Genomic DNA, 13572 nt, shown 5'->3' on the forward strand with positions numbered 1-13572 from the left:
CTAGCATATAGCTGATTTTTTCAAGATATTACTCTAATTTCTCAGCAGTATGAAAAGATTAACAGTGTAAACAGAACAGCTTATGTATGTGACTTTACAGGAAAAGAAGCTGAAAACTCAAACTGTAAAAGTTTCAGATCGGGTAGCCATATGGGTGTTGCACTTGAGACACACAAACACTAAATTTGCTCAGTACAAAACCATGGAAAGATTTCCAGTTTGAGGATTAAGGGTTTTTTATTTTAATGCTTCTAAATCTCAGACAGACATTTCAGTTGGTTACACTCTAACCATGAGTAATTCAGAAGACCTTAGTTTAAAACTGGAAAGTGTGCTTCTCTGGTGCAGAGGAGAGAGGTGAGCAAGGACTCACTATTCAGAACAACCAGTTTTCAGTGCATTTTTCCCCAAAGACAAAGCTTTATAGCAGTACTGGAAATGTATGAGCCTAATCTTGTGGTCTTTGCCTATGAGCTTTGTCTGAGTAAAGAACTGAGGTATTGAGCCATTCATGAGTATTTAAAAGCAAGGTTTCTTTAGTCACAAATGCATAGAAAAAAAGTGGAAAAGCCATTCATATAAAATATTATAGGTTTATTTAAAACTTATTTTCAACTTGAATATGCAAAATATGAACTCCAACAAAATGTTCATTTTCACTTTGTAGTTTACAAATATACAAAATAGAAGTTTGTTTAAATTTATATTACATATTTATTATGTAAAGAACTATATAGAAAACATTTGTTCTGTTTAAGGCATATTTGGAAATAAACCATTGTACAAATTATTGCACATTGAAACCACAGTGCATTACAGACTGTCTGCATAAAGTTTTTTTCTTAAGAAAAAAAGAAAAGAAATAAATCAGGTTTATTTACCTGACTTAGGTCAATTGTAGATCGGAAGACAAAAATATTTCCTTGTCAGATATGCAGCAGTTTGAGAACTTTGGCTTCCTGTTTTTGGTACCTTTAGAACCAACAGTCACTAAGCACCATGAAATAGGCTTTTAAACAATTCTGTACCTGAATTTCTTCCTTCTCTTTTAACATAGTAATGGCTTTTAGAAGGAAAAAAAGACAAGATGACATTTACATCTCATATTGCATTGAAACAAGATTTAAGGGAATGTAATCTCCCTGTGTAATCTCCCCTCCCACCCAACAAGCAGTCTATTTAACCCTGATATCCTTGACTTCCAGTCACTCCTTGGCATTTTGTAGTCCAGAAATATTCAAGTTGGATTTAGAAATGGAATGATAGAAGATCCAGTCATTGACCCCAATGTTTTTCTTTAATTTATAATTAAAAAAAGAAGAGTTCCAACATTTGCATTTGATTATCTATTTATTTCCAGTCTTTGGAAGACTTCACCATGATTCCTTGTAGTGCTTTAGCTGGGCTCCACCCTCTTGTGGAAGACAGTCTGTGCTGTAAATACTGAATCTCTTATGGCAGTATGGGAAAGATCCACTGCTTCTGATTAAAAGTGCCTCTTCATATGTAAGGCTAGGTGATCTGACCTGGAAAATGCTCTGTCACATCTCTGACACTGAAAAGGGCGGTGGCCGGTGTGTTTCCTGTAGTGACGGGTAAGTTCATCGGAGCGGGCAAATTTCCATCCACAGCCCTCCCAGTCACAGTGGTATGGTTTTTCGCCTTCAAAAATAATAATAAAATCACGTCAATTAAGTCCATATTTGTCTGCAGTCGTGCACATATTTTAGTATGTTCCAGCCTTCTATTAATATAACGTACAGGAAAAGTAAAGTTCTCATTAAAGAAAATAAGATCAACAAGGCTTTTTGTGGTAATTTATATATAAATATTTAGCTACAAAGATGCTAAAATGAGATAAAGGGCAAAAACCTCCTATTCTTTGCATGACCGTTTGATTAAATGTCTTACAAGAACCTTCCTTTTATTGAAACCTTAAGTACAACACTTATTATTTCCAGACTTTATCTTGCATGCAGGAATTTAGAATACAAAGCTCAGATAATGGTATCAACACATATATGCAGTTTGCTGATTGAGGATTGTTAAACAAGTATCAACCAGAAACGGCTCAGAAGTAATGGATTTAGATTAGACTAGACTTCAGGAATAAGGAAAGAATCTGCTGTAAACTTCATTAGATCAACTTTATTAAAAAAATTAGAGGGCTCAATCTCATGGCCTTTTAAGCAAAGCTCCTATTGATTTCAGTGGGAACTTTACTTAAAAGATTATAGACTCATCACATTAGCATTGTGGAAAGCATCTATTCAATCTGAAAATACCAGAAAAACTGTTAGCCATTTCTCTGGAGAAATTCAAAACCCAGTCCTGCTCACACTGACATTAGCTGGGACACGATAAGGATCAGTTTCCACTCAACTCTGAGATGTCCCTTAGCTCTTTCCTACCGCTTCTGCTCACAGAATAAATTTTTATTCAAACTCCTACAACTTCATTCAGGGATCCTGAATAATTCAAATCTAAGTTATACCAGGCGTTGAGAGAATGTCAGAAGTAGTGACTATTATTTATCAGAAATACTTTCACCAACTTCATTACTGCAGTAAGCATTCTTCAAGGGCAAAGTTAAATGATACCTGTGAGATCAAGTTCAAATATTTATTATTTTACTTGTATTCCAAGGGTAGTTGAGGAACTTTAAACTAGATTTCCTGCAGTGATAATAAAGCAGAAGAATAACTTTTTAAAAGGAGACAAGCAGACTACAAATTTTATTGTGTCATTAACACAGAATTATCAAAATGTTCTCGGAAATGTTCACCTGCAAGCAACAGCATTATCTTCCCTTGATTTCAGAACTGCAGTAACTAGGGACATGCCAGTAATAGACTCTCTCCAGTTAGAAGAGCAAACCAGGACAAAAGAAAAAAGTTTTAAACCAGGAGCAAAGAAAGTAAAATCTAAGGAGATATCTGCAACATAGGCTCCTGTCATACAGCTGAGCCAGTGCTATCTAGATCAATAAATTCAGCTTGACTTCCAACTACCTGCCAATTAACTAGCCACATAGCAATAGACATGGAAACAAACCTTGTGTCTGCAAAAACACCCTGCAATGTCTGAGTCATTTTGAGCCACGAAGTAATCTCCAACCCAGTAGGTAAAACCATAAATTGCATGTTTTTTTTTAAACTGAGTAAAAAGTGGGATTATTTTTCCCCCCACAAAAAATGCATCCTTTTATTTGATCAAAACATTTGGAGATTCAGCATTTTTGGATCAGCTGGATTTAATTACCTGAGCAGACTATACCTCCTTAAAGAGAGCCCAGAAAGGGGTCCATCTCCTTCACACACTTTGGTAACACTTAAATAGCGTGGCATGCCAACAAAGCCTTATTGAATGGACCTTACCTGTGTGAGTCCTAAGATGTGCCTTGAGATGAGAGCTCTTGGTGTAGGTTTTGCCGCAGCCCGCATAGTCGCAGGTATGCGTGGCAGTCCTTTTCCTGGGCCATGACCTACGTCCCCGCTTTGGCTTGGTTTCTTCTGGCAGACAGCTCCCAGGTGGCATCAGTTCTAAAGGTGAAGAGGGCGCAGTCAGCATCATCACCCCTTGTACCAAGCCAGGCACATTTAAAGACTCTCCCGAACTAGTTAGACACTTAGACTGACCTTGATACTGCAGTGCACTTGGCGGGAGCTGCTCTGGCAGGAAAGGAGGGTAGCCTGGGGCAGGGTGGTAGCCTGGGGGCAGTGAGAGGTGACTTAGCCCCTGGGAGGAAGGATGGCAGTCTCTGCTGTTCATCATCTCCTCTGGAGCCAAGGAGGGGTTAGTCCTGCTGGGCAGCGGCCTTCCCAGGGGGAACTCGTGCTGCTGGGCTCGCTGGCTAGCGCCTGGAGGAGGCTGGGCAATGGTGCAAGAAGGGGCTGCCTCCTGCTTGATTTTTTGGCACATCCTGGGGAGGGAGCCGTAAGGGGCCCCGGGGCTGTCCGTGCAGGCAGCAGCCGGGTTGCTCTTGCCGCTAACACTGATGTGGTTATATTCCCCCATGTTCACCGTGGCTTTCACAACAAATTTCCCATGCAGGCTGCCCAGAGGCGACTGCTGCTGCTGCTGCTGCATGTAAACCGGGTCCAAATCCGGCCTCATCAGCTCGGCTACAAATCCACCGGACGGGGACACGTCGTTGATGTCGGCCAGGTTGAAGGGGGCGGCGGGGGCAGGCTCCCGGGCGGCGCCGTACAGGAGGCCGGGCTCCCCCCTCTGCAGCGGGTAGGTGAAGTGGCAGGCGCTGGCGGCGGGCGCCGAGGGGGGGGGGGGGGCAGGGGGGCCCGCTGGGGCCGGGCGAGCAGAGCGGCAGGACACCACCACGGCCGCGGCGGCCGCCGGCTCCTGGTGGATGAGCGAGTTGGAGAGGATGAAGTCGAAGTCCAGCAGCTCGTTGAGCTCCTCCGCCTCTCTCCGGGCCATGAGCGCCGGGCTGGCCCCGCGGCTGCCGCTGCTCGCCTGGGTCTCCAGCTCGGCCGGCAGCTCGTAGGGCCGCCCCGTCAGCCCGGGCGGGAGCCGCTTGAGATGGGACAGCTCCTCCCTCCAGCGCTGCGGGCAGGAAGAGACACGGGCACCGGTCAGCACCGGGCTGGCCAGGCGGGCACCGCCGCCGCCTCTTAGGGCTCCCCCCAGCATTGCACGGGGCCGGGCGCCCGCACCCCACGGGAGACCCGGAGCCGGGCTCCAACACACGCTGCTGCTACGTGCTGTGTGTAACCGCGGCCCCGCGCCCTAGTCCCCGCCACTGAACTCCGCGTCAGGGGATTAGGCAGCTCCTGCGCCCGGCGCCCACGCCCAGTAGAGGCTGCCGGATCGCCGCCTGCTGCAGCCCGGCCAGCGCGGGGTGGGAGCGCCCCGGAGCGGGCCCCCCCCAGAGCAGCCGAGTCGCATCTCCCTCAAGGGTTTCCAACAGCACCAGGCACACGCCCCGTCCAGCGCGGCCACAGCCCGAAGGCAGCAGGGTGAAACTGACCAGCCAGAAAGGGGAACTGGAGCCCGCCTCAGCCTGCAGCTGGCACTGGCAGAGCGCAGTCCAGCTCGGCCCCGGTCACTTTCGCTAGGTGGGGACGGGCAGCTCCCCTGCGCTACGATCCACGCACCGGGCACTGACTTGCCTCCAGCCGCAGAGCACAGGGCTAGGCTGTGCAGGGTGGGGAGCGATACTCACATTGCTGGCACCTGCCTGCCTCAGGGCTTTCTCCCTGCCCGCCGTGTCCGCTGCGAAGGTCGCGATGGAGGGGAGCAGCGTGCCGCTGAGAGCCATGTCAAACTCGCCGGGTGGCTGCCTGCAGACAACACGAGGGAGAGAACAGACAGCACTGTAACTCAGCCGCCGCTCGGAGACTCGGATCCACGCTGCGGTGCCACCGAGATCCATCAAATGCCAAGGGGGGGACACACCACCCACCTCATTAGAGTGTCAGGGGCTGCTCGGTCTGGGAGCCCGACGGAGAGTCCAGCTTGGGGAGACGCTCAGGGGGGGAACAAAAACGTTGCACCAAAAATACGAAAAAATTGCAAGACAAATATCCTTTAATTACAGATCAAACGAGCCCCGCTCCGCAGCAGGCGGTGGCTCGGCGCTAGCAGCGGTCCCGCCGCGGCGCAGCAGCAGCGAGGCAGCAGGAGTTGGGCAAGGAGGAGGGGGGCGGCGCGAGACGGTTCCCGGGGATTCCCTGCTCGCGCCGCTGCCATGGGGGAGCCGCTGCTGCAGCGAGTTGGTGAGCGGGGGGGGCGGTGTCCTGGCGGGCGGGGCTCGCCCCAGCGCGCGGACACGGTCCGTTCGGAACTGTCACCCCGCGCGGCCGGGCCGCCCCACTTATAACTTCATCGCCCTCTGCCCCCCGCCCCACCAGCCTGCTCACCCGGGCTCCGCCCACCGTCGCCGCGGCAACCACCAAAACAAACTTTCTCGGAACACGTGGGGGAGGGAGGGGGGAAGGGATGGGCCGTGACGCAGGCAAAGCAGCTGGCTGGCAGCGCGCGGCATTGACGTCACCGAGGAGGAGTCTGCAACGCAGCGGCGTCTCCTCCCCGTCTCCCGCCCGCGGGCAGCGCCCTAGCGCCTCGCGCACCTGTGCGGGGGGAGGAGGGGCAGGGATGGAGGAGGGGGAGGGACGCAGAGACGGGACAGAGGGGAGGAAGGGGGCAGGGATGGAGGAGGGGGAGGGATGCAGGGAAGGGGCAGAGGGGAGGAAGGGGGCAGGGATGGAGGAGGAGGAAGGAGGAGGGATGCAGGGACAGGACAGATGGGATGAAGAGGGCAGGGATGGAGGGATGCAGGGAAGGGAGTGAAGGCTGGGGGGACGCAGGGAAGGGGCGGAGGGGAAGAAGAGGGCAGGGATGGAGGGATGCAGGGAAGGGAGTGAAGGCTGGGGGGATGCAGGGAAGGGGCGGAGGGGAAGAAGAGGGCAGGGATGGAGGGATGCAGGGAAGGGAGTGAAGGCTGGGGGGAAGCAGGGAAGGGGCGGAGGGGAAGAAGAGGGCAGGGATGGAGGGATGCAGGGAAGGGAGTGAAGGCTGGGGGGACACAGGGAAGGGGCGGAGGGGAAGAAGGACACATTGGTCGAGGGGGGTGGGAGACAGACAGACAGACACAGGTGCAGAGCCCCGTTCGGAGCCAGAGGCACACTGGTCTGCCTGTCCCTGTGCTACCAGCGTGCCCCTTCCTGTTGGCGGTGGGCCGATGCTGTGCCACACAGCTCCCCTGCCCAATGCCCCCTGGATCCACTATGCCCAGAGCCCCCCTACAACTCTTCCACCAGAAATGCAAAGTGCTGTGCACACACACCCCGCCCAGTACCCCATGCCCATAGCCCCACCACAGCTGCCCAGCACCTCACACAGAACCCCCACTCGCTAGTTTCCCAATACACAATGATTTCCGTTCCCTTCCTTCCTTCCAGTGCCCTTCCCCACAGCCCCCCACCACAACTACACAATGCCCCACACAGACCCGCAGTGCCCTGACATACACAGATCTCCCCCACTGCCCAGCACCCCCCAACAGGCCCCCACTGTCTAGCACTCCAAAGCACACAAACCTCCCTCACAGCCCAGCACCCCACACACGCCTCCCAGATACTCCACCACACCCTGTCCCCTTCTTTGGCCACACTCACCAGCCCTGCTGGGAGGTCTCTGGCTCCCAGGGTGAGAGCAGCGAGGGGAGTCTCCAGGCTCTCCAAGTGCAGCACTCGCCACAAATGCCATCTCCGTGGTTCCCATTGGCTGGGAAAAACACCAATGGGATCTGCCGGAGCCGCGGAGCGGGGCTTGCAGGTGCTGGCAGCGCGCAGAGCCCCCCCACCCTAAGAGCCAGAGGGACCTTCCAGGGGGCGAGGCGGGGAGTCCTGGCGGTGCTCACCTGGGGCAGATCCCGTCCTGGGAAGCATACGGCAGGCTGATCCCTCTGGCTCCTAGGGTCGCAGGTCAAGGTGGGTCGGGTCGGGGGGGGGGGAGGCGGAGGTCTCTCTGCCCACTCCTGGCGCCTGCAAACCCCGCCCCTGCAGCACACAGCGCTCCTCCTGGCGGGTGCTGGCAGCCGCCCCAGGAACTGGTGAGCAGCAGTGACGCAGCTGCGGTCTGGACGGTCCCTGATATCTGGACAAAGGGCGTCCTGACCAATGTAAGATCGGGATGCGGGACAGGTCCCCTAAAATCTGGACGTCTGGTCACCCTAGGGAGGGGTGCAGGGAGGGGAGTGAAGGAAGGATGGAGAGAGGGGAAGGAGGGGCAGGGATGGAGGAATAGGAAGGGGGAAGGATGCAGGGAAAGGAAGGGAGTGAAGAATGGGGCGGGGGAGACAAATCTGATTCTTTTTCACCCCTTTTGAAAATGTCTCCTGTTTTTCACTCTTGTTTTTTCAAGACCCAAAGGGAGAAATCCCCTCCCCCCTCCTACTCCATGGGAGGAGGGAAGGGGGGATTGAACTTATCTGTGAATAGCTCCAGTGCCTGATTCTGCTTGAACTTAGTTTTCCTGAAAGTGGCACCATTCTTCTCAGTTTTACCATCACCCCTGGGGTTCTGAATAACAGCAGTGAAACTGACCAAAGCTGCCAGTGCTTGGCAGCATTGTGAGGAGGAATAGAAGCTCTGGAGCTGCCAGTTTGCAGACTCAGGAAGACAGGTCTGCACTGGTTTACATTTGGAAGGTTATCTTCAGATAATGAAAGCGGGGCATGTGCTTTTTTCAATCCGTGACAATGCATGGCAGAGAATACAATTATTAAAGAAAGAAAAACAGTTTTAGCCCCTTTTTGCACAGTTACCTGCACTTATATAGGTCACAACCTCATATTCCTTGCACAATCTACAAGTTTACGTGCATGGGTAATGCCTTCATTGTATTACCATTGCACTGTGATTTTGCTTGGTTCTTTTTAACCAAGGTGAAATATACCTAGAAAATAGGTGATGAGTGCCCACAAACATTTGGATTTGTAACAGTAATGTAAATACTGTGATAAATTCAGTGCCCCTTGCTTTCCATGGTTCCACAATCATAAAAATGGCACTGGAATTTACTTTTATCTTCAGAATTCTTCTCCCCTCCCTCTACAGATCACCATAAGAACTTCAGAAAGGGCATTTGAAATAACACATAAAAGTATAGAGTGTTTTCTGTTTCTCTGGAATTTGCCAGTCTGTGGTGCTTAATATGGGCATATATGTTTGATTACTATAGAAATTTTGCAGATCCTGTAAAAAAAAAGTCTGTCTTCAAAGAATCCTCTCATCATTGGTACAGAAAGTGAAACAGAAGTGCTGCAGTATTTTAGGGTTTCTGGATTTGTTTTTCTCCAGGAAACAATTTTGGTGCTTTTATTATGCCAGATAATTACAAAAAATGTACTATCTTAAAAATATTGGTGATTGGCAGCAGTAGCCCTGGAAATGAAAATGAGTGAGATTTTCAAAAGAGAGTAAGTGATTTAGGAACATAAGTCTCATTAACTTTTAATGGGACTGGCATTTCTAAGTCATGCAGTTTTCAATGTCTCACCCAACATGTAAAATAGGGCTTGAATTTTCTATGATTTAGGTGACCACTGGTATGTACTTTCAGTATTTTCAAAAAGCATATACCAAATGGGAAATTAGAACATGCTGTAGCATGGCTAGTGCTGAATTATCAGAGAAGTTGTTTCAAAACTTCCAATTTTTTATGCAGGATGTAGTTATTTATTTGTTCTAAAATACATACTCTTACTGGCAGACTATTCTCAGACCTTGTAACCTTGTATGAGTCTTACATACACAAAGTTGTAGCTTCTAGTAGAGACTTACTGAGTTGCTCTGCTCTTTGTGTTATAGAGGAAAATCTAGTTCTCAGATGCCAATTCTTGAAATGAAGAGGGTTTGTCGATCCCATAAATCACCTTCTTTCAAGGCTGGATCAGATATTCAAACAAGGTTATGAACCTCCTTACTTGTACAGTCATAATTCCAAAACAGGTCGATCAAGAGGCGTTAAGTCCCTGCCCTGTATAATTTGTAAACATGAAGCTGAGTAACCTTTGATGACTAAATTAAACTCTAAAATAATAATAAAAAGCTTAGCTTTATTTTAGCAAACTGGTATTACAAGTTCCATGATATAAATGTTAATTATTAATATCTTTGGCACTAGAAAATGGATTTTTCTCTGCACAAAGTCCATTTCTTGGCAGAGGGTACATTGAGAACTATCAATATAAAAAGGATTAATGTGGAGACATGAAGAATAATAAAACATTAAGGATGTTATCTAAATATTTCACATAGAGAGAAAGAGTTACATGTCTACTTATAATACGAGTTTTAGGATCAGTGGGCTCAGTTGTTTACAGACTCTGAATGATGCTTTGTTTTGATTCTTTTGAAAGCTTCCTTATTTATTTGTGTGGCCCAGGGTTGTCTCCCTGGTTTCCCTGTTTATATATTATATAATAAGCATGTTAATCAAGGGTGATCATGTTAGGTTCTTTTCATCCATGGTTTAAAACAATTAGAGAAACTCTTTCTTTTCCCCCCCTTAGCTTAGTCTGTAGAAAAATTCACAAGATGAAATAAGCTCTGTGTGGGTTTTTCCCATGTAGAGCAGTGAAATGATCCTATTTGTTTTTCTATTTCATATTTCTGTACATGTTAATTTATTTTTATTCCTAAACCATTCCATAAGTTCTTATATTTAAATATAATTTGAAAGTCAGAGTCACTCCAGGCAAAAATTAGACTTAAATTCTTTATTAGAAGTACATCATTAAGCATAAAGAATGAGGAGTACTTGTGGCACCTTAGAGACTAACAAATTTATTTGGGCATAAGCTTTCGTGGGCTAAAACCCACTTCATCGGGCGCATGCAGTGGAAAATACAGTAGGAAGATATATATACACAGAGAACATAAAAATATGGGTGTTGCCATACCAACTCTAATGAGACTAATCAATTAAGGTGGGCTATTATCAGCAGGAGAAAAAAAAAACGTTTGTAGCGATAATCAGGATGGCCCATGTATCAAATATAGAACTGACCTGCTTCTGCTCCCTCTGAAGTACATGGCAAAACTCCATGGATTTCAGGAGCAGCAGGATTGGGCCCATGAATAGCACAATTTGAAATAATGTAGATTCTTTTACCAATTTTAAATTTGTCCCCAAATTTAAATTTTGTAAACACTAAAAGTGGGAGTTCCAAAAGTGCTCATCACTGGCCTAAATCTGCCATTGGCATCAATGGATAGGCCAATGCTGAATACTTTTGAAAATGCCACCCATAAAGACCAAGGACATCTTTTCCACAAATTAAACAAATCCAATAAAAAAGTGTTGTTTTCTTTAAAGAATATCAGCCTGCAGTGTTTGCCACCTAATGAGAATTTGAAATGAAATTGGCTATAAACACAAGTGAAAATGATTGAATTGTCTAATGCAAAAGAGAAATGCAAAAATTAAACAAATAGTGTAATTAGTGGCAGGTATGCAGAATGTTTACAGTTCTTTTGTTTGTAATAATCTAAGTTGTTAGTCATTACACAGGGAAAGAAATTTGTTTGCAACTTGATGTTTAAGCTGCCACTGATTCTTTTCTTAATTCAGTTTTATATGTCTCAGGCCATTTTAACATTTTCCTAAAACATTCCTTCCACTACTCAGCAAATCAGAGCACCACTGACTTTGGGATTGCTGAAATAAGACAGAAAATTGCACAGAATTTGTGTCTCTGTTGCCTCAGCAGATGTAATAATAGCATGGATTCACCAAGGGCAAGTCATGCCTGACTAACCTAATTGCCTTCTAGGAGGAGATAACTGGGTCTGTGGATGAGGGGAAAGCAGTGGACGTGTTATTCCTTGACTTTAGCAAAGCTTTTGATACAGTCTCATACAGTATTCTTACCAGCAAGTTAAAGAAGTATGGATTGGATGAATGGACTACAAGGTGCATAGAAAGCTGGCTACATCATAGTGATCAATGGCTCCATGTCTAGTTGGCAGCCAGTTTCAAGTGGAGTGCCCCAAGGGTCAGTTCTGGGGCTGGTTTTGTTCAATATCTTTATTAATGATCTGGAGGATGGCGTGGACTGCACTCTCAGCAAGTTTGCAGATGATACTAAACTGGGAGTAGTGGTAGATACGCTGAAGGATAGGGACAGGATACAGAGGGACCTAGACAAATTAGAGGATTGGGCCAAAAGAAATCTGATGAGGTTCAACAAGGACAAGTGCCAGAGTCCTGCACTTAGGATGGAAGGATCCCATTCACTGTTACAGACTAGGGACGGAGTGGCTAGGCAGCAGTTCTGCAGAAAAGGACCTGGGGTTACAGTGGACGAGAAACTGGATATGAGTAGACAGTTGTTGTCAAGTAGGCTAATGGCATTTTGGGCTGTCTAAGTAGGGACATTGCCAGCAGATCAAGGGATGTGATTATTCCCCTCAGTTACTTTATGGCTGTCGCTCTAAGTCATTTCAAGAGCAGCATTGATAGACTTTGAAGTGAGAGTTTCTCACCCATCTTAGGCCTACACTACCCTAGATTCTAGGAAAATTACTTGTTGCTGATAATTAATAGCAGCAGCACATTCAGCGGTGGTTCAGCTGCACATGTTTTAACTACAAGTGTAGATCAGGATAAAACACCTTTCAGAAAACAGTGGCCTTCGCTATGGTTAAAACAGTTTTCTGAAAAGATTCCTGCTCGTCTCTTGCAGTTAAACCATGTGGAGCTGATTTGGTGCTGAACTCACTGTCAGGGCTGGCTTTAGGCAGTGCGGGGCCCAATTCAAACAGTTTTGTTGGGGCCCTGGCAGAGATGACTTAAAAAAACCCCCAAAACATGGGTCTTATACTCACCGGGCGACGCTCCGAATCTTCGACGGCGGGTCCTTCACTCACTCCAAGTCTTCAGCGGCACTGAAGAACCCACCACCGAAGTGCCGCCGAAGACCCAGAGCGCTGCTGGGTGAGTAAAAATTAAAAAGGCGCCTCTAGCCAGGGAAGGGATTCTCACTGGCCCCGGGGCCCGATTCGGGGGAATTGGTGGAAATGGCCTAAAGCTGGCCCTGCCCATTGTAGCAATGGGTAATTTTTCTACTGTAAACCCACCAGGCCTTAGCTTGCAGGAACGGACGTAGCTCTGTGAAGGCAAAAAGGGAAAGAGCGTGGGTGGAAATGAAAAGTGCAGGCATTTGAAGAGGGATTTCACTGGAGAGAGGATGAGGCTTGGAGATGATAGCACACATTTAAAAAAAATCCATATTGCTTGTGTTTCAGGCAAAGATTATGCATTTATTTACCTTTAAAATACATTTTTAACTGGATTTTCAAAACAGTTGCTCTCAGAAACCACTGTGTAACTTAACCCCCTTAATTTAATTGTCTAGTAATTGATAGAATTAGAAACCACAGATATTAAGAAAGATTACACCAGGAGTTATCAAGGTAATTCACTGGACTGCATTTCTGGCATCTTTTGGATGGTGCTGCAAAATATTTGGGGTACGGGGCCATTGTTTTGTTAGACAGTGCCTAGAACAATGAGGCCCTGAACCCTGATTGGTACAAATCATAATAGAAAGAACTGGGTGGAAATTGCTGGAGGTCCCAATCTTGCTCTAATTGAAATCAATGGAAAAAATTCCATTGATTTCAATGGTGTAGAATTGAACCCCAAAGGAGACAGTTGGAGGAGGGGTACAGCTGGGATAGGTTTACAGGACAAGTGGCATTTGGGACTTCAGACACCTTGCAGAGCTAGAATGAAGTGATATACACAGAAGCAAAGACAGAGGGGAGGGTGGCAAAGCTGTTAACAGCTGGGAGGTCCAGGTATGTGAGCCACACTCAGCAAAGTGAACATGTGCAAGCACCGGGGCCAGAGTTTGTCTCCTGAATACCTGAAACAGGATCATTACATGCAGGGCCGCCCAGAGGATTCAGGGGGCCTGGGGCAAAGCAATTTTGGGGGCCCCTTCCATAACAAAAATTACAATACTGTATTCTCGTGGGGGCCCCTGCGGGGCTCGGGCAAATTGCCCCACATGCTCCCCGCCAGGGGCGACCCTGGGAAAAA

General features: G+C 47.5%; 1 protein-coding gene across 2 annotated transcripts; it reads right to left on the reverse strand.

The window, feature by feature from the left end:
• Positions 1-690: 690 nt before the first annotated feature.
• KLF4 (KLF transcription factor 4) lies at positions 691-5805 on the reverse strand. 2 transcript variants are annotated; one of them, XM_032766799.2, is made up of 5 exons: positions 5423-5805; positions 5183-5300; positions 3639-4563; positions 3378-3542; positions 691-1662 (listed from the first exon to the last, which is right to left on the reverse strand). In XM_032766799.2, the coding sequence occupies exons 1-5, from the start codon at positions 5425-5427 to the stop codon at positions 1487-1489; spliced, it is 1389 nt and encodes a 462-aa protein (XP_032622690.1). In that variant the 5' UTR covers positions 5428-5805; the 3' UTR covers positions 691-1486. The 2 variants fall into 2 exon arrangements, with proteins under 2 accessions (XP_032622690.1, XP_032622680.1); XM_032766789.2 differs by having other exon boundaries at positions 1399-1662; positions 3378-4563; positions 5423-5497.
• Positions 5806-13572: the final 7767 nt, after the last annotated feature.

This window comes from Chelonoidis abingdonii, chromosome 6, assembly GCF_003597395.2.
Source record: "Chelonoidis abingdonii isolate Lonesome George chromosome 6, CheloAbing_2.0, whole genome shotgun sequence".
In the NCBI taxonomy this organism is placed as follows: domain Eukaryota; kingdom Metazoa; phylum Chordata; order Testudines; family Testudinidae; genus Chelonoidis; species Chelonoidis abingdonii.

Bases quoted from the DNA above. Each gene is read 5' to 3' on its own strand.
- KLF4 (XM_032766789.2), bottom strand. The intron at 4,564-5,182 runs GTGAGTATCGCT...TCCTGCCCGCAG, and splicing joins GGCAGGCAGGTGCCAGCAAT to CGCTGGAGGGAGGAGCTGTC. The intron at 1,663-3,377 runs GTAAGGTCCATT...TTATTTTTGAAG, and splicing joins ACATCTTAGGACTCACACAG to GCGAAAAACCATACCACTGT.